This window comes from Cupressus sempervirens, chromosome 3 (genome assembly GCF_028749045.1).
Source record: "Cupressus sempervirens isolate cs-2001-9-10 chromosome 3, ASM2874904v1, whole genome shotgun sequence".
Lineage (NCBI taxonomy): Eukaryota > Viridiplantae > Streptophyta > Pinopsida > Cupressales > Cupressaceae > Cupressus > Cupressus sempervirens.
In genome coordinates, this window is record NC_143120.1 from 851804648 (window position 1) to 851829095 (window position 24448).

General features: G+C 35.9%; 1 protein-coding gene across 5 annotated transcripts; it reads left to right on the forward strand.

The window, feature by feature from the left end:
* Nucleotides 1-3751: 3751 nt before the first annotated feature.
* Nucleotides 3752-23361, forward strand: LOC149569456 (E3 ubiquitin-protein ligase DIS1-like). Of its 5 annotated transcripts, none has more exons than XM_089822158.1 (5): nt 3752-4081; nt 4464-4531; nt 11306-11710; nt 22171-22557; nt 22650-23361. In XM_089822158.1, exons 3-5 carry the CDS (start codon nt 11501-11503, stop codon nt 22968-22970), a joined length of 918 nt encoding a protein of 305 aa, XP_089678284.1. In that variant the 5' UTR covers nt 3752-4081; nt 4464-4531; nt 11306-11500; the 3' UTR covers nt 22971-23361. The 5 variants fall into 5 exon arrangements, with proteins under 5 accessions (XP_089678284.1, XP_089678287.1, XP_089678283.1 ...); XM_089822161.1 differs by having other exon boundaries at nt 3913-4081; nt 4409-4531; XM_089822159.1 differs by having other exon boundaries at nt 3975-4316.
* The last annotated feature ends 1087 nt before the right edge of the window (nt 23362-24448 follow it).

Sequence of the window (24448 nt, forward strand, 5' to 3'; positions counted from 1 at the left end):
TTTTGTATATTCTTGGACTGATCTTCCTGCTTGCTTTAACCCATGCATCTTCTTAAACAGATCAAGCTCGTAGTTCACAGGAATGAACTGCTTCTTCAATTTGTCCACCATGCGATCCCATCTTGTGATCTTCTCCTTTCCTCTTCTGTTTCTTTCCAATTGAACCTCTTGCTACCAGATTTTCGCATGGCCTTTGCAAACTTAACCCTACCTGGGTCCCTGATATCCTCATACTCAAAGTATTCTTCCAGTTCATTGATCTAATCGATCAACTCATCTGGTTTCAGATTTCCTGAAAATACACCCACTTCAATTGTAGGTCTTTTCCCAAACTTAGTAATGGCCCTAAAAAGCCTTTCCTCTACAGGATTCAAAACTTCCTCGTCAAGTTCCCCTTCTGGTCCCATGTCTTCTTCTTCATTGTCATCCTCACTGTTGTCACCTGCGGCAACATTTGCTCCTCTACGGAGCTCCTCTTGCAATGCTTGTACCTGCCTTTGGAGGGCTCTAACCTCCTTAGGATTAACAACTCAGGCCCTTCCGCCACGCTCTCTTCATGGAGGCATCTTCTTAACTCAAACCCACAACCACACAGTCCTGGTGCAAACTGCCTCACAGTCGGCGTTCTGTCTACACACTCAAGAAAACCCGCTCTGATACCACTTGATGGAGACACAACCCAAGAACAAAATGGACACAACAGAAAAAGAAAATTATATTAACTGAGAAAATAAGCTATTACAACAGTACAGAGAAAATAAACTTCAGAACATGCCCTAAGGGCTTACAATAGCATAAATCTGGAGATAATTTCTCCTTTCAGTACCTCCTCTCAAACTCCACTCCGAACTGCCTTTTACAATGCCAGAAATCTCCTTAAATAGACCCCAGAGGGTTAAGGACTAGGAGTACATTTTAGAAAGTGCTAGTAGGCATCCACCGACAAAATAGAAGGTTCCAGAAGCTACGTTAGAAGTCGGTGCAAATCTAGAAGAATCCAGAAATGGTAACTAAACGTCCGGGAGGCATAACTTTTGAACTGTAGCTCCGATTGACGAACCGTTTACATTTTCGAAAAGCTCTCGAAGCGCTCTATAGCCTTATGGACAAGCTTTGCCCGTTCCCCATTTTTTGACCCTTTTTGAGGTCATTTAATACCCCAAACCTGACTTTGAAGCATTCTTAGGAGGTCTCCAAAACTCGAAAAACTGCAATAACTTTCAAACCGTGGGGCCTATTGACCTGATTCTTTTTTTGGAATGCTCTAAATCATGATTACATTCATCTGGCCAATTCACACCTTCTAGTTTACCAAAATGATGGCCAAATTGCATGCTCCTATTTTTTCGAGATTTTCTAGCACACTAATAGTTGAACTGTGAGAGTTGGAACCTTTATTTGACCCAAATGGGTATCCAAAAATGTAAAGACATGAAACAGAAACTAAGTCTAAGTACATTTTTTTGGGTGACACAAGATTGCCCTTATACCTCTGGATGCTCCTGCATCAACAATTAATGCTTATATTTTGCAAGTTTATTATATTTAGAACAATGGACTACTAGTTTATGTTATTGAAAGTTTACTGTAGAGGCCAAGCTAATGAATATGAAGATTAGAAGTAGTTTAAATGTTTATTTGTTCAATTGATACATTTGGACCTTGGATAGCTGATTCACCCCCCTCTTTGTTATTCTAAACATTCTAACAATTACATGATCAAAGGCAAGGATTTGATCATAAATTTCTAGAAGAAGGAGAACAAAAGATGGAAGGATTCGATGAATTTGACCTAACCCTAAGATCGATGGTGATGTTTAAGCAAAAAAAATCATAATTACCTATTTAAGGAGGCATAAGGAATGAGTTGAGAGGTTCATGGTTGATTGATGATCTTAAGGAGAAGTTGTGAAGAGGTAAACATAAGAGATGAAGTGTGATTGCTTGAGGAGATGCCAAGCAGATCAGTGATGCAAATGTCAATGGAGGGCAGTCAGTGAACTAACAAATGAGTGAATGGAGATATGACTTTGCAAAGTGAGTTGTACTTTGCATATCAAACCTACTATTACATTCTAACCATTCTATCAGTCCAAAATATTTTAATCAAGGTTGACCTAACAATCATTTTGTAAATCCCTTAATCAAGGTGACATTCTAACAGATTGTTCTAAATTCCTCTAACAAGGCTATTCCTAACAGGGTGATTAAATCCTTTAAAAAGGTTGGCTCTTAACCGAGCTCACTTTAGAAGAGTGAAAATTGGTAGCACGTTACTTGGTGATTTTTCCCAAATTGGGTTTCTACGGTAAATCTTGGTGTCAAAGTGTTATTATCATATGTGGATGTTATTATTTTGCATGCTATATTTTATAGTAGTTTATTTACTGCCATTTGACAGATATAGAGACAAAGAGTTAAGATATTGTATGAAATGTTAAATTGTTGATGATATGCTATAGAGACCAAGTGGGTATTTGAATTTATTTAAGTTGCTTGAAGTGTTTAAAGGTTGAATTGGTACATCTGGACTCGAGGATAATTGATTCACCCCCCCTCCCCCCTCTCAGTTATTCTAAATCATTACAACAAAAAGTATGCAAATTTCCTTAAGGCTTGAACAAGGTTGTTCATGCCAAATAGTGAAGAGGGTTTTAACAAAGTTTTTATAAAAAAAGATGAGATTTGTGTTAAAGTTTGAAAGGAAAAAAAATACTTAACTTAGGTTGCTAATAATAAAGAAAACAAGTGCAAGGAGAGGGAAGATGTTAGGAAACAACAACAAAAAGATCTAATTGGACAAGTAAAGCATCATTAAAAGGAAGTAGGTGAATTGGGGAGGGTAAAAAAACAATATGATAAATAACTAAGCTTATGAAGAGGCCCTTGATAACTATTGGACCAAGAGAAATAATGAGCTAAGTGGAAGCCCTTACAATTATGTATACATAAATAATTGCTACTAATGACTCGATATTATGAATTGAGTTAGAGTTCATTTTAAAATAATTTCTTTTGATATCAAATTGCTAAATCTAAAATTGAAGTTTAAGAATATGCATACACAATAAAAAAAAAAAACAATAAAATCGTACATTAAACATACCCACTCAAAATAACTTCCCATGAAATGTCACCAAGGATCTTTTAAGAAAGGGAAGAGTTCTCAAACTTTAAATAGTTTAGCTTGTATTTGCAAGTATTTCAACTTGCCTCTAGTTTAACTTAGATTTTCGTTGCTTAAAGTGACAATAATAACATTTTATTTTCATGAAGAATGAACCATTTGTTTGAACTAGAGACCACTTATATGTACTTAAAGAACTATTATAGTTCTTGCCTTTAATATATTATATTTAATATCCCATATAAGAAAAATAGACCCCATTGTCTGCAAGCTTCTTAAAGATCAAGCAAATAAAAAAAACTAATGTTAAACCTAAATTAAAAATACACTTTTCTTTTCACCAATTAGTATACATTTTTCACACCATAATACCTTATTACTTTGAAAACTTCAATGCAAACTCTCTAATAACCGCATATGGTAAACCCTATCATAAATTAGATAAATTAGAAAATATATTTCAATGTAGACGTAGTCCTTATCATGACCAACATATAATAATCTCATAATCATTTTCACTTAATTGAATCCCCCTTTCTAACTTTCTTTGCACTTCACTCAAAAATCATGTAAAAACAAAATCTACTCCACTAAGTTATGTCCCCTCCAAACGTATTCAAAAACAGTCTTAAGGAATCGAAGGTATCTTCCCTCTAAAAATCCAAAAATTAAAAACAAAATTCAAAGATGTTGCAAAAAAAAATCCAATAAAATATGTGCGAACTAGATTTAATAACAGTCTTGGAATCCGTCTACGTATAAACATCTACCAACCAAAGGTCAGGATCGTTGTAACTTTGAGATCTGTTGCATATTTTAATACATTGTATTTTGATGCATTAATTCCAGAATTAAGATGAGCGGGTAGAGAGACGAAGGTACATCATGGCGTTTTCTTCACCCCCTTCTGCCATTCTTCACTCTGCAGATCTGTACGCGGTGTCCTTCTCAACGGTGCGTAATTTTTTCCAGTGTTTTGTTTTCATGTAGAATTTGAGCTGTTGATGAGCTGTTCATTGCGAAATTTGAGCATTCATCGGCACACGTACGAGGTTGAATTTGAACAAAACTGGGATTCGGTTGACGAATCTCGCTTTAGGATGTTTAGAAATGGGAGATGTTCTATTTTCGACATTTTGCGAGGCTTTGTATTGTAGGATTTGCAGGCCGGCCGAATTGTTGGCGAAGGGTATAGTTTTGCCAATAGCCGTGTGTTTATTTTTTGGTTTAAGGGTTTTTTTATTCCAAAATTAAATCTGTTTTCTCTTTTACCCCTTCTAGACATAGGGTTTTGAGATTTCAGGGCTTATTGATTGTGCGTACATTAACGTGGCAGAGAGACTGCGCTCAAATCTCTGCGTATGCCGGCTTGCTAAAATTGGAATCAAATCGTCATTGCCCTGAGTAAGGAAATTTTGTTGTGTTTTTTTTTCTCTTTTCACTTGGTTTCATTTATTTTTCTTTCCTCATTGCATTCAGTTCAAGCATTTAGATTGTATATCTTCACGATTGTCTTTGGTTTTTCAATTTTTGAATGACATCTCATAGTCTATTTATATGAGTAAGTCTTTTGAAATCAACCCCTTAGTATTTAAATTGTAGGATGCTTCGAGTCTCTCCAGTTGTTGCCCAACATTATTCAAGATAAACCAGTTTGCGATATTTCTGTATTTCGTTTGTTGTTTGTATTGAACAGTTGATATATGCTACTTTCTTAGCATATTGCGCATATTCAGACATGTTTATATTGATCTTCGTGGTTAATGGGATTTAAATGTTGGTGTCTGTTATGAAAATCCCATTGATTTATCCCGCGAGCCCACCCCTCAACTAGAAGACGAGGGAATAAATATTTGCAACCTTTCTGTGGCACGGTAGGGAAGTTTTTCCTGCAAGTGAACACACAAGATTGGTTGGAAAGGGGGAGTTTCCGGGTCGGTGTCAAACATGGACTTCCAGTTGTAAACTATCACCAACTTACTGGTGGATCATAGCCCGGCAGGCGTTGCATGTTGCGTATCTTATTGCTTTGAATTTGAGCTTATGCGTTAGAAAAGTGATCGTTGCTTTAGTCTTTACTTGGTCAACAGAGCATTGAATTTTTCAAAACCTACATCAAACGCACTTCTTATCTCTCTTATGTTTTAAATTTTCTTGGTTCCTTTGGTATCTCTCTATTTCTAGAACGTGGACTGTACAGCCATTGTGTATATACATGATTTGTCTCTTTGCGAGTCATTTGGTACCATTTATTGCATTGTGGTCTCTTGTCACCAAAATTCTATATCTCTAAATTATTTTTCTTTTTAAGTTGTGGGTGACATTGTGTGCTGCCTTAACTCAGCCAAGAATATTTGGTTGATGCCAAATTTATCTGGAATTGAGTGAATTTTCTTAGTGAATTTTGGGTGAGATTGTGTACAGTCACCTTTAACAAAGGCAGCTATATCGATCCATATTCTTGAGAAGTGTAAACACATAACAAACTCTATTTTCCGTAATTCCTACAGCAGCATGTTACTGCATGCCTGCTCTCTGCTTCTAATGGTGGGGAGAGTGTAAAACGAGGTCACGTGCTTATAAGTGTACGCCATTATTTGTATTCCACAATCCTTTGGACTCTTTTAAAATCATTTCTGAAATACTGTTGTAATTTTGGACCACATTCCTAAGATTTCTGAACACATCATATTTGAATTGTCAAATAGTTGTTACACCTTATCCACATCACATGCCAGAGCTTAAGGTCATCCTATTGGGACATGATTTTAATCTGGGTCTTCTTCTTGCAGTTTTGCTACATAATGATCATTCACAATCCTTTGGACTCTGGAAATTTGTTTTAAAGAATACCAAATATATTTAATGTATAGATTCACAGAGTGATTACACGAAAAGAAAGCTAGCACAGCTTTTGTAATGCATAGACTCATGGAGTGATTACACGAAAAGAAAGCTAGCATAGCTTTTGTAAACATAATGTTATATTTGTACCATTCGACAGAATGAAACGAGGAGTCCAATGTCTAATTCAATCATTGCATTTTACTCCCTGAAAAGTTGGATTTACATTTTAATTATTAAGGTGCATTGTTCACTGATGTCCTCACTCTTGAAGATATGAAATTTTTAATTTTAACAAATTTTCTTCTCTCACCATTTCACGCTATTGTTATGTTGCCATTGGAAAAATTGTATTGTTGGCATATGCATATACCTGTTAGCTCAAATCTGTTTCTTCATGAGGCTAAGCATTTGTAAATATTTTCAATTTTTGCCTACATAATAAGATTTTGTTTTTTTGTTAATATGCATTGGACCTATATCAAACTTCTTGGTGTTGGTACATTCAGGGAGTTTGAGTAGGGAACCTTGTTATCATTGACATTTTAGAGCCTAACATTCAGTGCTACATATGCAGCTGGTTTGAGTATGCATTTGCCTCAAGTTATTTTATAAATTGACTAACATATATCTGAAAACTGGCAAGAACAAAGAACTGTATGGAATGTTGAGAAGCTTAAGTTATTGGCAAAGTTTTTGAAATGACTTTTTGGAGGTTGGAAATGGTTTTTTTCGAGTTTTGGAATCCCATTTCATTTGCACCAGCAGATTCAAAATCGTTTTATTTTTATTTAGTTTCTTCCAAACAACGGTGTATCTGGACTCCTGAGTGATGAGATTATCTTTCTCAATTTCCATGCTGTTTTATTTTGTTCAAGGCAAAAGTTAATGCAAATTATTAGTTCATTCCAAGCTACGATTTTCCAAGCCTATGCTGCCATACAAAAATCTGAGTATAAGGTTTGAACAGACTTCATTTTGACGTGCCAATAAAAGAGAGATTGAGAAGAGGCTGAGAGGTAAATGCGAGGGCTAAAGGTTTTCTAAATTCTTAGGTTGAAAGTGACTTCTGTATTTTAGAAATCCCACTGGAGTCTGCTAGTTTGTCTTTGTTGTTGCCTGAGACCATTTTAAACTGTCTATGTGGATTTTAACCCGAATTGCTAGCTTACTCTAACTGAGGAGTCTATAAGCTGAATACTACTTGTCCGACTCAAACTGTATGCATCTGATATTTTTCTGTAGATGGAAATTATTTAATTAGCCTGAAAATCCCACTCTAACCTAGGACTCTACAACTCCACTTAAACTTTATATGCCTGAATATGTATCCACATCATGTGACACCAATGAAAAAAAACTTTAGGAGAGAGTAGAAGAAGATAAGACACAATAGAGGATTGGATAGTATATTGTAAATTCAAAATCCCATCAAGTCACAAACTCTATAATGATTTTTTGACCTTTGTTGACATAAGTTGATGAATAAGATCATTGCATCAAGTTTGGTATGTTAGTTTTAGGTAGCTTGGACAGCTGTTCGTCCATATGTGATTAATTGGAAAATAATTGTTAGAGTTATGACAAATATTTGTTAATTAATTGACTCCTTCTAGAAGCCACTGGTAACCTATTGGTTAGGTTTGTTTTAATTGAGAAGCAACTAGAAACTTCTTGGTTGAGTTGTCTTGATCAAGACAAGACAAAAGAGAACAAAACAGTACAGAGAACAACAAGAAGTTGTAGAAGCATTTGCAGTGTTAGCAAATGAGTTTGCAGGGATAGCAAGTCTTGCAGTGTTAGCGAGGGTGCAGTGATAGTGTTGGGGATAGCAGTGGAGAATGTCAGTAGGAGAAATTAGGAGGTTGTCTGAATTCTGCTAGTGATAGGCAAGGAATTTTGTATCTCTTGATTTGCTGAAGTTAATATATTTTCCATCTGTAGAACTGGTTTTCCCTTGGGGGTTTTTCCAGGGATGATTTGTCCGAAAATATTGTGTTCTCTGTGTTTTGAATTTCTTTCTGTATTTTATTGGTGAAGTTGCAATTGTGTTATTGTTTGATATTAGCTAGGAATTTATTTTCAGCAGTTTAATAATTGTTTATGATAGGAGATTAATAACTACTGACTGCAATAGTGTTAATATTCACATGGTATTTTAATGTGCATGTGGTAATCAAAGTGGCTGAGTTTTAGCTGATTATCCTTCAAATGGGATTTGTAGCTTTTGTGAAAGATTATTAAAAGCATAACAAGTGACTAAATACGGTGGAATTTTGTAATAGAAGGTTCTAAGGAAGCTATGCAAGAGTAAGGAGCAAGTTGCTACTTGAAGAAGTGCAAGAGTCTTGTAGAATTTACAAGGTCATTTTATGAGCTTGCCTTCTTTTCCAATAAAATAGGGCTGGCTTGATTTGAGTTGATTTCTTGAAGTTGGAGGGAAGATATTATGTACCAACTTATTCCACTGGTTGTATATGGTGCCAACTTATTGGACGAGCTTCTTTCATCAAAATGTGATAAGGAGAAAATGTCCTTATCATTTTGTTTAAACTAAAATCTTTTAAAAGTAGCATACCTAGAGTTTGGAAAGCTATGATAAACCCATTATATAGATTGAAAAAGGTGTCAAAGCATCACGATTGCTTTCTGACAAGCTAAGATGATTTTATTAATGTTCAACTAAAGACCACCACTGGTCAAAGAGACAGCCAAATAAAAGGCAAGTGGCCCAGCCCAAAGCAGTGATGCCAAATGGCATCTGAATATTTTATTTATGGGTATACTCATTTTGGAGACTTAACATCATCTCCTTTTTGATTTTCGTATGGTGGGTTTTCTATATTAAGCAGACTTCAATATATGGTTCTTGCTATCATTTCTTGCTCACATTTTTCAATCATTCTAGGTAGATGATTTTCAAGGGGCATACTGCGCTCTGATTGTTCTGCTAATTATTTTAATCGTTGAATGGTAATCAACTTAAATAATCACAAATTGTTTTAATTTTTGAACTTTTAGACTTGTCAGGTTTTCTACCTTCTGACTAAATTTAAGATATGAGCTGACTGCTTTGATTTCTCTTGTAAAATTTGAAACTTAAATTTTTAAGCACAAGAGTATCAACTGATAAACTCTTTACTATCTCGATTTTTAACAAAGAATTGTTAGATTGTTCTCTGATTTCTACGCTAAAATATTTTTACCTTCTGTGCTTGAATCAGTATCTACTAAAGAGTTTTAAATTTGCTTGAACTTTTGTTTGAACTTATTTTTCTTTGTTGCAACTATTTGTTAATTATTTGTTTTTTGCAATTACATTTTCCTTAAGTAGGTTATCTTAAACTCCTCCCTTTTTGTAACTATTCTTTAATTATTTGATGCAATTTTACATGCATTATTTTCTTTAATGATGTTGAAAGTTTTGGAGACGACATGATGGTAATGTTTTTGCAGAGTGAGGGGGCTATAAGAAGGATGAAAAGGCTTGTATTTGAAATTAGAAATTAAATGATAAAATTTATTCACAGTGAATGGATGAATTGGTTATTTCTCCACAGCATGTCCAATAAACATGTGAATTTGCTTTTTCCCTGTTTCCACCCCTGAATAACCATTGAAATTTTGCCATTCAAGTTTTTTTGAAAAAGAATCACAATCATATAAAATACAATATATACTTCTAGTTTTGATTGCAGTCGAATTCATTATAGTCATATATGCAAATGCATACATGCTCATACACACGGACACACATATGTGTAGACACAAATGCATGTTCACAAACAATACAGATATGCAAATATACCTAGAGGTTGAATGTAGAGGATCTGGCCCAAGGATACTGTGTGTATGGGTGGTAAAGTGAAGAGGACACTGGAAAGGACAGATGATACCAATTGATATTAGTACTTAGAAATTATGTGGTTAATGTCGATATCGAAAGATGATGTACATAGTTAATGTAACATGAGGTATGGTTGCAACACAGGTAAATTTTAATAGCAAATTATGGTTGCAGGTTTCATGCCCCCACAAGATTTCTTTTTGAGAACCAGGGAACTTTACAGTTAACTTACATGTATTGGATAATGTTTTCAATCTTCTAACAAAGCTTGGTGTAGACAAGCCTTGTCAATCATAATTTGTTGTACCTTGTATAATAATAATTTATAATATTGCAAGCTTTTGGTTTAACCCGTACAAGTCTTTCAATCAACGTTTGAGGTCACACTCAGTGATATGTCATCAGCAAGAGGAATATGTGGCAGAGAATTGTAGATCGAATGCACCCCTCTTTCTGATTATAGATTCCTGAACAGAATACACAATTTAAAGATTAAACCAAAAACTTGCATTGTTATTTTTTGAATTGCATAAAACTCGTATCAGTATTGTTTTTCATGTTTGTATTGTCTGCACTCAAATTCCACATATTCCTCTTCCTAATGAGGGATCGCTGGTTGTAATCCAATATAGGTTGCATTATTACTACATAAACTGTGGAAATTTCATACCAATAATTTATAAGCGATCAATTCCACATATTCCTCTTCCTAATGATGGATCACTGGTTGTAATCCAATATAGGTTGCATTATTACTACATAAACTGTGGAAATTTCATACCAATAATTTATAAGCAAAGGATAATTATGAAGAATTACCCAATTAGTATTTATTATTCAAACTACCACGCTCGGCTTTGAGATAGGCATATAATTTATGCTTATACAAATCTCTCAACAAAATTTAAAATAAAGGAAATTTCAGTAGAGATCTTTCTTTACATGAAAATTGACTTTATGCTCATATAGAAAGAATACCTGAAGCAACATGTATGATACAAAGAAGAGGCTATCTCACATGGGATATCTTGATTGCATATCAACAACAAAATGTGAACCAGAATATCTGTTAACTGCAGTGTTAAGTAGTGCCTTCAATTTGTGGTCTAATGTTCAATGTACAAAAGTTAAATCATGGGTTGTAAATTTGTAGGTGGTTTTATTCATTGATTTTTGTATAATGTTTCCGTATCAGAATTTTCTATATCTATATTCATCCTACCTACCCTACGTTTTCATAGGGTAGCCTGTGTTTGATTTGTTGGTTGATGTCTGTCTTTGCAAGTTGACCTAAATACTCAGTTTCACTATAAAAGGTCACGTGATAGCTCAAATGTTTTCTATCTATATCATACTTTTGTTAAGGTAAATAGTATCTGATAAATATAGATTGGTGAATTGATCTATTTGATGTTTTTGGGTTTTATGTTCTATATTGTATATCCTACTTCATCGAATGACAGTGTGCTTGTGTATGTGCTGTGCAGGTATGTACAGTTTTGTCATGGTAGCTTGCATGCCAGGGTATTTGGCTGTATGAGATTTTGACTGTTCTTTGATGGACTATTTGTCAGAAGTCATCATTCTTATCGCAGGCTTGAACAGGATTGTATATAGCTTGGAGATTTTTGTCTGGAGGGTGTGAGTAGTGAGTACAACATTATTGCTGTCTGAGAGTGGTAATGGCATCAGGCAATATCCATTGTGCAGACATGCATGAAGTGCCAGAAGTTATTGATGCCACTCCTCCAAATGCTGTAGAGCATGATGTAGGTGAAGTGAAAAGCTCCATCCGTCTTACAGTCAAATCTAATATTACTGCTGCAAGTAGTGTACATGAACTACTGGAATGTCCAGTATGCACTAATTCTATGTATCCTCCCATTCTCCAGGTTTGGCAAATTCTAAACCTAGATGAATTTTGTGATTCTTTTCTCTGCGTTCTTATGAGAGATTTTTTTTTTTCCCTTTATATAATTTGTAATCTTATAAACTTATGATGTTCGTATGCCTAAAGAAAATGGTGAAGCATCATTTGTCTTTTGGAATTGTAAGAACCATAAAGATTTTGTTGTCACACTCTGGATTTCTTTAGTTATAATTAGAAATAAACAACATCTACAGTCCAAAATGTTTGATCTGAGCTTACAACAATTCTATAAGCTGCAGCAGTGTGCAGTAGTATTGATCAGTATGTTTTTACTCATGGCACTCTCTGAAAGTGTTTTCTCTACCTGAGCATATCCCTGCTTTAAAAAAATGAGTCCTAGATTCTGAAATCGACCAAACTGGTGTGGTAGCCAATATTGTAGATTCAGACCTTGTATACTGAGGATGTTTCATGCTTATGGGCATTTGAGCCTAGATTTCCTGGGTACAAGATTTGGCTACTGTGCCTGTCATGAACAAAACAAGGCAGGAATGGAATCTTGTTTAGGATATTAATAGAGTTCCCTTCACGAGCAGTTTGATAAAGGTATAATGAAGAATAATATGCTTATGTTCTATGCAGAACCTGGGATAGGTTTAATTCACTTCTGGATGTTTGAATCTGTCATTTATGTATGGGATCAGTGAGTTAATTCTGCTGTGCAGTTAATTTTTGTCATTTGAAGCTCTTATACACGGTATCATTTTTCAAATGATTTTGACAAGTGTTCACTACAAAACCAGAAGCAGGATTAAGTCATTTCCAATATTGTACCAACCTGCTGAATGACACCTTTGGTGGCTGACAGATGACTGAAAGCTTTCTGTTTACAGGTGGTCAAAAAGCCATATGTTTGTTTAGGTAGCCAAATCCACACACACCCACACACCCACACACACGCACATGCACATATATATAGTCACTAAACAAAAGCTATACACAAAAACATTGGCATTCCTGTATTATGGAGTCAGTCAATATGCCCAAGAAATTAGACATTTCTTTCATATTCTCTTGATACATGCATAGGAGAATCAAATGTGCTGATGCCACATGGGTGGGTGTGGTTGTAGATTTCTATGAGACACTTTCATTGTGAATTCAACTGGTGATATCCTTCTCTATTTGTTTGAGAAGGTGTGCTCAGTGTGTAAATATTCTTATGAATCTTTGTTCCATCTTTGTCAGACATTATCACTCTTATCTGTGGTATCCTCATGATGAGTTTGCACATGCATTTTCCCCTATACTTGAACAGGTAATCTTTTAATTCTTAATTTAAAATCACCTGAGCTTTGATTTGAATTGTTTGTGTTCTTTTTTTGAATTTTGGCTGGCACTTGACATTTGGGTCTTATTATTTATCAGCACACAGTGAATTGAGCGCCAACTGCATTCTGCCTTATTCATGATGCTTTATAGTTGAACAGAAGATTTTGCAACCTTATAATACATTATAAAAATAAGAATTCTTGCTCCTTTTGATTAACTGTGAAATTCCGTGTGGATTAATCTTTAATATGCCTTATGCATTTACCACTATAAATATTAAATTGCAATGACTACACCTTTGACCATACACTTTTGAAACTGGCAGTGCCTGTTCCATGGTGTTTGTTTGTATATTGATACTGTGCTATATGGCCAACCTAGTATCTCATTCACAAACAATTAGATTGGAAAAGAATTTAAGCAAACTATGCACTGCCCTTCTCTTTTTGTACTGGGTGATATTTGTTTACCTTTGTTGATGTTTTGGTAGCTTTAGTAGTATAAACTTGTGAGCTCAAAGAGATATTAAAATAATGACAATGATTGATTATATATATATATATATAAAACTATAATTAAGGTTGTCATTACATTAGACATGTTTCTTCTCTTGGTTTATTCCTCATACAAATACAACCAAGATGCCGCCGTTTGGAAAACACATACCAAGAAGGCAGTGCTATTACATTTGCAGTGATCCTTAGGAAAACAACATGGTATCAAAGCTAGGCTGCAAACGTAGATAAGAAATAAAGGATGAAGGAACGAAAATATGAACAACAATTAAATTAGAACGGAGAACTGTTTAGAAATAATAGTCAATGAAGAAGGGTATGAATATCAAGCTTATGCATTTCACTTGGAGGTGAAGTAAAGTTTAGGAATGAAATTGCAAGAACCATCTCTTGTGTACTTCCACAAGAGTATCATATCCTTGCTATGGAAGGAGAAGCACACATGTGCCAAGAAGTTGAAGATTTCTTCAATACTGATATTCATCCCAGTGGAAAGGGGATCCGCATTGCATGATTATATGGAATGTTGGGCCTCAGTAAAACTACTCTCCAAGGCTTTCTGCAATCATAATTTCAAAAATTTTAATGACAAAGTATACCATCCGCGACTCATATCTGGAGGCCCTTCAATGGATAGATAGAAGTGGAAATTGTTGACAAAGAGTTTGCAAGGCCAAAGAGTGTTGTTGATCTTGGACAATATCCAAACCAAAGAAAGCATAGACGTTGTCAATGATTTTCTACAAGGAGACGAGGGTGAAAATAGCTGGCAAAGAGTGTTGTCGATCTTGGACAATATCCAAACCAAAGAAAGCATAGACGTTGTCAATGATTTTCTACAAGGAGGCGAGGGTGAAAATAGTTGGATACTCTTGAGCACATGTAGCGATGAATTCCTTAAGGATTTCATTAATTTACAGTCATGCATGGGCATGCCAAGGCTTGGAGAGGAGGTGGCGATAACCATCTTGTTGTTCAGAGCATTGGGGATAGACGATAAAGGTTTCGCTTTGCAATTTGCAAACAAATGTTTGTTCAAACAACTTCGTCTTAGTTACATATTTCATACGTTAGCCTTAAAATAAATTAAAAAAACAACTTTTGACCGACACCTCTTTAGTAAGTATGGTTTTGACTTGTCCAAATGGGTTCCTGAGTTAGATGGCTTGGTTGTCAAATCCAATGTAGGTATGGATAACATGTTTTCTATGCTAAGCAAAGCATTTGAAAAATTGGATAGCAAATACCAAACCATATTTATGCTTCTCACTGTATATTTGTTGCCTAATATGTCCTTCGGTAAAGTTAATGAATGGCTTGCAATAGATTGCAGGGAAGAGATTGACTTTGTTGAGAAAGTCATCTAAGATGTGGTAGAGATCTTTTATGCATTCAAAGAGGAAGACGTCTTAATCGCAAGCATCTACTTCTTGAAAGAAGACAAGATAACCATTATCGGTAATAGGTATTGATTAAAGACAAAATTCCAATCGAATATACATGGTGAGGTTCCATGCTCGACACCTATAATCTGTGCAAATATGACGACTTTGGTATTGCATATAAACAAATCTTATACACACAGTACATGAATTGACATCTAGAGAAATATTGGGTAGGCATCTCAGGCTTTGCAAGTACAAGAAGCAACATATTTCAAATTATTCACTATAGTATTTGAATTCAAATATCTCCAAGGACAATTGCATTGAATTACACAAGAATGAATGACTTAGGCCGTTTTTGTTGTTGGCAAAGGGATAAAACATTGCAAATTCTAAGGTATGATTAAGTTAAGGATTATTGCCTTCAATATTTTATAGAATATTATGGGTGGTAATATATATATGTATACATATATATTATTTTGAAATATTTGTCAATACAAAGGGATAATATAAATTTAACAAAATGATTAAATATAAATTAGATATTTATTTTATCTACATTGGAATGATCTTATTTATCCTTGATTATTATGTTAGTCTCTTTCTTATTCTTTTATTTCCATACGTATTATAAGAGCTATTTGCCTTGATCTTTTCCTCTGAGGATATTATTGCAGGAAGAGGGAGATTGAGATTTAGAGGGAGCTTGACATTTCATTAGAGGCAACCTTGAAAGAGAGGGAGCAAATAGAGGATATAATATAGTGAACCTTCGGTGATCTTGATTGTATTGATTTAAAGAGAGTAAACCATGTTGAGATGGATTCTCTGGTGATCAATAAATTATAGCAATCAAGAGGACTATGCTTCATACCTCGTGACTCTGTGATTTTAGTGGGCCTACCCCTTGTGTATATTATGAGAAGTGATGACTTCCAAATGATGTCACTTGTATTTGTAGAAGTTTCTATAAGGTCATGATCTTAATTACTTGTATCATGAGATCAAACAAATTGAGTATATGGTGAATGTCTTGCATCTCAACATTCTAGGAGGCCAATACTCTTGATATTAGATGTGATACCAAACTTCATTTTGAGTACTTGGTGAATATCATTATTATTCTGGGAGACCAATACTCTTGATATCAAATGTGATATCAAACCTTATTGAGGAATTGGTGAATATTATGTATTTTGGGAGACCAATACTCATGATATCAAAATGGTGGATATGTTTTGATCAAAGATATCATACTTAATATTACCAATGGTGTAATATGTGTCCTGTGTTTATCCTCCCTAGCTAAGAGGAGTGTTGATGTTTTGGTAGCTTTAGTAGGATAAACTTGGGAGATCAAAGAGATATTAATATAATGACAATGATATATATATATATATATATATATATATATATATATATATATATATAAAACTGTAGTTAAAGTTGTCATTACATTATATTAACTATGTTGATGAATAGGCATGTCCCATGAAGGAACACGTCTTTCTCTTGGTTTATTCCTCATACAATTGTAACTAGGACGCTGCCATTCGAAAAACACATATCAAGAAGGCAATGCTATTACATTTGCAACGATCCTCAGAAAAACAACAACCTTATTGGTATGTAAGGTTTCAGTGTTTGTTTACCCTAATGGTATGTAAGGTTTTGGTATTTGTTTACCTTATCGACATGTAAGGTTTTAGTATTTGTTTTCATTATTCGCACCATGATAAAGCTCTAGAGAGCACCTCAGAAAGTAATTATTGGTATGTGCTCCTATGAATGAATGCATACATGCACCCATTAGATTGGTTAAAGTAACTCTTCTGCTATCTGAACAATGCCCTAAAGCAAGAAATACAATAATGCCTATGCATAGGATGTTTGGATCATAGTTTGCAAACTCTTTGAGTGCTCCTCGAGTTGGCGAGTACTCTATTCTTTTTGTTGGGCACGTACGAATAATTTGGACTCTCACATTTTTATAGACACAGAAAACTAGGAGGAAAAATGTTGATATAGGTAAAACGTTGATTAAAATGTGTTTTTTGCATGCTATTTTTGCTATAAAACCTTGCATTTTCTCTTTCAAGATGCCAATTTTTTAATATAGTGCATTTTGTAATTGAATTTTATAAAAAAAATATTTTTGAGAGATTTTAATTTAGCTCTTTCAAAGTTTCCGAGATCCCAAAATCTCATGAGAATTAATGTAATGCTTAGCACTCATTGCATCAAGCTGATACTCTTTGAGGTGAAGTACCAAGACTTCCTAGAGGTCATCCGTCCTAGTACTACCATGGAGGAAACTCCATAGTTAAGCGCACTTCAGCTGGAGTAGTACTGGGATGTGTGACCTACTAGGAAGTCACGGTGCTTCATTGCAATGAGTATCACCTAGATGCAATGAATGTAAAGTGTACCATTAATTCTTATGAGAGATGGGTTCATGTGAACAATTGCTCATGAAACATGGGTCAATGAGTTTAACTCAATAAACTACTCAGTTGAATCTTGATGGTAATATCACAATTTGATTTGTTATGGAAAATGTCTTCTACTTATCAGTTGTACTTGTGCTATTCTAATAGTAATCACAGCTGGCAGTGCTCCACACAGTCTGCCTCTCCCATTCCTTGTCCAGATACAATTACGATACAACCTACATCCACATTCAGATGTATTTGAACACAAGCTTATAGCTGGGCTGTATCAGGCGTGTATGGATGCATTAGCAACTTGCCCTTTTACATGTCTTTGTGTCAAATATAAATACTATATGGTCCATATACTACATTCAGATATATCTGAGCAAGGGATCATATATGGGCTGCATTAGATATGCATGGATGCACTTCCAAGTCCCTTCCAATTTTATCCAGTTTTAAGCTTTTCTTTCTTTCTAAAGCTACAAAAAATTAGAACTCAATCATCCCCCGGGAGTTTGGGCTTTAAGGCAAACTCCTCATCACTAGAACCACTGGATTCGTCAAGGTCAAGGTCTGGCAAAGGAACACCAACCAACCCTACATCTAAAGTTGTTGCATCCTCATCTTCATCCTCATCCTCCTGCTCATCAATCTGTGATGGTTCCAATGAGTACATCCCATTTTGCTTGTGGGCTTTCCTTGTCACACGGTTTGTGGTAAGTGACATACAAGGCAGTACGCACAGCCACTATCTTCTTTGCTCTCCTGGAGGTAAGTTTGTTTCCTTTTAAGATTGTGGATGAAGCTATAAGTAGACCAGTTCCTCTTAGAAGCTGAAGAACTAGGAACTTCAGATAGCAAATGAATGGTCATTGAGGTAGTCAGTGATTTGGTCCGAGACAGCTCAACCATAAAATCTGGCTCTCATGAGCCATAGTTCTGATATACGCCTTTCCCACAACCTTAGGGGTATAACACCTAAGAGTAACAAATTTCATATACTTAGTGCAAATCTTGTGAGCAATTTCAGCATCATACATCCTATCAATGCACCTAAAGAAACCTTCGTTCACCTCAACATCTTGAGTTGGTGCAACTCTGCTTGGCCTAGGCATGCACCACTTTGGTTTCAATGCATAAGCAACCATGTGCAAGGGAGTGTTCAAGCTGTCCCATCTGCTGAAATATAGGCTGAATGTGCTCATTATAGAATGCTAAAGTGGGGCCCTCTCTCACAACTGAGCTCATTTGGTCAAGCATAGAATTGATGCACTTGTACACCTATCCAAGGGTAGGTGCATACCCATCCCCATATCCAATGACCTGGAAAATTGGACATGATGATATAGTCTAATTATTTTGCATCACTCTTCACTATCTCCTCATCCTCCTCCCCTGCTTTGTCTTGGCCTCATTCCACCGATTCCAATCTTGAGTCATATCCATGAGTTGTAGTTGCGTTTTGCAACTCAAGCATTCTCTCCAAGAGAATGCAATAGGATGCATATATGGTTTTAATTGGTTTCTATAATTCCTTCGTGAAGTGCTTGACTATTGCATCTGAAGTGTGGTGGTTGCAAGTAAACATTTGCACATCTCTTGCATTGCTGACCACTCCTTTATCCAGTCAACTTCTCCACATCCTCGAGTGCATTTATTCATGGCATGCACACACCATGAAGTCCAAATATGTTTATATGCTGCCTCAGTAAGCTTCCTTGCATCTCTGCACACATGTGCTACATCTATCACTACTTGGACCACATTTTGTGGTCCAACCTCTTCAATAGCTGATTGAAGGATGCCATACTGAAAATCAAAATCTTCTTGATGCCCTGAACTTCTTAACCGCCTTGAGAACAAATGGGCCCTCTGCGCATGTAGCTATGATATTGATGAGTGCAGGATGCCTCATGTTTGTCCTCTTATCCATAACTATGCTGCATGTAGACGACTCCTAACATGCCCTCATCGTCTCAATAACTATGCATTGATCTTGGCACGGTTGTTATCCAAGATTGCTGATTGAAGGATGCCATACTGAAAATCAAAATCTTTTTGATGCCTTGAACTTTTAACCGCCTTGAGAACGAATGGGCCCTCTGTGCATGTAGCTATGATATTGATGAGTGTAGGATGCCTCATGTTTGTCCTCTTATCCATAACTATGCTGCATGCAGACTCCTCCTAACATGCCCTCATCGTCTCCATAACACTATGCATTGATCTTGGCATGGTTGTTATCCAAGATTGGGGTCCTCAATTTGTGCTCACCTAGTGGCACGTATGATGCTCTTCCCTTTGCTACCACCAGCATCATCTCTTATGGTGAGGAGATCAAGTTACATGAAATTGGATGCAAAGAATCATCCATCCATTCCCACAGGTGCACATTGAACATATCAGCTATGGGGTTACTTTGCATCTTGTTTTTCTCCTTACCCTGTTGTGATTCAACCACAACACCATGAGTGGATGAAGGTCCTGACATTGTTCTTACTCTCTAATGCAACGTATGAATAGAAACATGTGGCTACCCTGCATTTTGCTACCCCTGAATTTTCTGAATAGTTTGAATATGCTGCCTACCAGTCAAGGTAATAGACATTGTAACTCCAATGTCATCTGGAACACCCTAAAGCTTTTTGAACTCAATTTTGTAATGCAGGTTTTCAGGCAACTTCAAAAGTTCCTATTCTCCCACACCTTTTCCTGGTCAAAAGAGGAATTGTCCATTAACTCTAGTGATGCTCCCAAATCATTCTGTACCAAAATGTTGCATTTCCATTTCCTGATGCCACCACATGTTGACATTGTGAATGTTATTCTTGTTGAAAACTGCCTGAGAGGAGATTTGGGATTGTAAGAACCTTTAACCCACTCTATCAAAAGTTGGGAGAGGCAATTGGTAGCAAGTGTTACAGTAGCCATGGAACTAGATTTGCCCTTCTGGATTTGGTCCATGCTCACTGCCCTATACTCATGCTCAGCTTCATGTTTATAATGGCTTGCGCAAAGTGTCTGAGAGGAGATTTGGGATCATAAGAACCTCTAGCCCACTCTCTTAAAAGTTGGGAGGGGCAAAATGGTAGCAAGTGGTTCACTAGCCATGGACCTAGTTTTGCCCTTCGGGATTTGGCCGATGTTCACTCCCCTCATCGTCATGCTTAGGTTCATATTTTGAATGGCTTGACTATGAGAATGAATTTACATCTCATCCTCACTCATATCATGACTATGGGAGCTCATTTTGACAGAGCATTTCACAAAATGAAAACAAATCAATAAACACAGACAAATCGAAATAATTCAATAAGTGCTTAGTTTCAGCCTAGGCCCTACTTTAAAATTAAATAAATTAAAACTCTAAATTTAATTTTCTTTAACAATTCTCAAATGGTAAAACTTAATTTGGAAATTCTAACAAGAAATGAAATAAAAAAATGAAACAACAAGAAATGAATATCATTCAAAATCAGAAATAAAATAAAAACCAGGGAAAAAATTAAAACCCTACCTTGTGCTTGAAAAATCTCTTCAACAAGGCAAAATATTTTGTTCCTTGTTGCTCCTCACTCCTCTTTTTCTCAGCTCATCACACTTCTTCATCGTGCTGTAGCAAACAATTAGAAATGACAATGCGAATCAGCATGAAGCTTGGATGGTCTTTTGTAGGTGTGGAAGGCCCCCACATACACTTTAGGGTTTGCATAGAGCCAAAAAAAAATTAAAAAAAAGATTTTGAATAGAGGGTCCCCACTAATGGAAAAAAGCATCTTTCAACGAGGGATGCCTAGATGTTCCTGAGACTCTCAAGGGATGGTCAGGTGCCCCCCTTGACATTCTGGGGCCACCTGGGATGTTTCCACGTCCCAGCAGCTGTTAGCCCTTGACATTAGGCACAGCTGGGGGCTAAGGGATAACATCCCATGTCCCAGAGACGTCCCTGTTTTGAGAATGTTGGGGATGCATCCCTGTGCAACAGTAGTGTGGATGCACTATCGAGTCCTTATCTGTATCCAGGTTTGAAGTTTTTTTTCGCAAAAGCTACAACAATTAGAATATACAATGTATGTGGTATTTATGATTCTTTCTTTATTTATACATTTCTGATAGTTTTAAGACATAGGTAGTTTCTGAGGTCCCTTCCAATCAAGACATCAATATGGTGTAAATGGATGTTTTTCATTTACCTCTAGTTTTTAAGGAGGGATAAATTATGTCACACATGACACATGGGTTTGAACCTGTGCTTTTTCTATGGAATACAGAAACCTTCACCAAAGGATCAAGCTCAGGATGTGTGCACATATATTTGTGTTAGGTTCTATGCTTCTGATGTGTGTGTGTGTTCAAAGACTTAAAAGACTATTGAACCATACTTTTATCAGAAGGTTAAGATGTGGGATGTATCTATACCCAATATTAGATCTGTTAGCATGCAACACATAGACTATGTTTTTAAGGGGTAAATGCTTTCGACCCAGTGCTATGAAGTGGTGAGGCTGCAAAGGGAGGAGCTTATTGTGGCAAGAACAACACCACCAGTTTTGAACCATCACAGTTTATCAATACTAGCTAGATTATTGTTACTTGGGGAGCTTTGGTGTTGTGTTATTCAACTTCTCTCCATTGGATCTTCAATAAGTTACCTGTTTATTAAGTCAAGAAACTGTGAGATTTCATCTTTTATTCTATGATCTGGGTTCTGGCCATACTATTTAATCTCTAGCCCTTTCATTGATTGTTTCAGTTATTTGGAAAACATGAATGGAATGTGGACTTGATTTTGCAATGTGGTTTTGGTTGCAGTGTCCGAATGGTCATACACTATGTTCTCAATGTAAAACCAGAGTTCATAATCGTTGCCCTACATGCAGACATGATCTTGGTAATATCAGATGCTTGGCCTTAGAAAAGGTAGCAGCCTCGCTTGAACTTCCTTGCAAGTACCAGAGGCATGGTTGCCAGGAAATATTTCCATACTACAGTAAAGAAAGTCACGAGGGCCGTTGTATTTTCAGGCCTTATAATTGCCCATATGCTGGTTCCGAGTGTACTGTTACCGGTGACATTCCTTTTCTTGTCGCTCATTTAAGAGATGATCATAAAGTGGATATGCATTGTGGTTGCACTTTCAACCATCGATATGTAAAGTCAAATCCCCATGAGGTTGAGAATGCTACATGGATGTTGACTGTGAGTCTTAATCTGAATGCAAACCAATGTTTATGCATAGAAGATGTTTGATATATTTTTTCTCATCTTTTTATGATACTTCTTATCTGCAGGTATTCAATTGTTTTGGGCAGTTCTTTTGCTTACATTTTGAAGCATTTCAGTTGGGAATGGCACCTGTATACATTGCTTTCTTGCGATTTATGGGAGATGATAATGATGCAAAGTGTTTTAGCTACAGCCTTGAGGTTGGAGCAAATGGTCGGAAATTACTTTGGCAAGGAGTGCCACGAAGCATTAGAGATAGCCACAGGAAGGTGCGTGATAGTCATGATGGACTGATCATCCAAAGAAACATGGCACTGTTTTTCTCTGGCGGGGAAAGGAAAGAATTGAAACTGAGAGTAACTGGGCGAATTTGGAAGGAGCAATAATTACCCTGGCATGTAATGTCTACTGCATGTCACTGTGATTTGTTGCTGCTTGTAGCAGTTCAATTTCATTTGGAGGGCAAAAATCTGATATATAAGTGATCAGTACCTTCAATTCCTTCACAGAAGCTCCAAAATTAATTTTCTTTCAGCTAGAACACCATAGAAAATCCTCTGAAATGATGACAGAAAACCATGACTGATGAGTGTATCATCTGCGAATGATATGAATGATATGCACCTGATGTCATGACCTTCCTTAGAAATGAAGAATTTACTAAATGTGGAGCTTCGTTGTACATCTATCTGCTGTTACTTTGATGAAGACTATTTCATCTAAACTGCAATTATTGTTGCCTTATTAGGTTAAATTATTGAAATATCATTTTGTACCTATGATTGAATTGACAGCGATTGCTGCAGTTTTTGCATTGTTCTGTTAGAGATATTCAGAGGTTTCAACTCACATTAAGTTAAAGCTGACATGTTGGCTATCTTTATTTCACAGTTCCCAATCTTCCCCTTGTATCAAATGGCTCAAAAACTCTGCCATGTGGGTCGTATTTTCAATCCTTGACTGCATTATATTCGTATCAGAATTATTCAGAAATATCAGAAATGTGCAGTTTTATAATAAAGACTGATACTGTCAACTGTATTGCTATTAATCAATTGTGGTGACAATGGATCATTCAATTTAATGACAAAATCACATCCAGGTACTAGGATTCATGATGAGAACCTCAGTGATGTCCCATCCAAAGTGAATATTGTGACACCAATTAATTATTTCACTTGTGGTGGTTAAAGTTGCAATACTTGATTAGTTCTAATGTTTTTTTGGCTTATGAGAGTTACTAGTCGGCTGATCTAGTTTTTATATATTTTTGAGTAATGAAGGCTGCAAATTGACCGGGTCCAATCAATGAGACTACAATGTGAAGGGCTTCATCCCCAAGTGCTAACACAAAGTCCACAAGCTGAGTGACTCCGTGAGGGTTCAATCTCACTGCATGTGTTGAATATCTGTGGCTGATTTGAGTTAGCTACTATGTAGCTACTATGTACCATGCTCTTGATGGTTTTTAGCTTTTTTAGTTGCATATGGTGTATGTAAATTTATGTAGAAGTCCAATTCATTTCTTTGTAACTTTTTAAATAGGTCTGGAAGTGATCTTATTATAAGGAGTAATTTAATGATTACAATTCTAATAACATCATAATATATAATTATCTTTATGATATTTGATTTGCTTATTTAGTCTAGCTTTTATATTTTAAGTAGTTAATGATTATTTAACCATTAAAAAAGCAAAGAGCTGATATGTGGATAGTTTTGATTGTGCTTTTGTTTCACTACTCTTTTCGGCTCAATATGAAAATACTCTAACTGAATCAAAGAGCAATATGATGGAGATATGCCTTAAACGAATGAATTTGTCATTGCAGAGATAAACGTACTATGAATGTTGAAAAGTGGT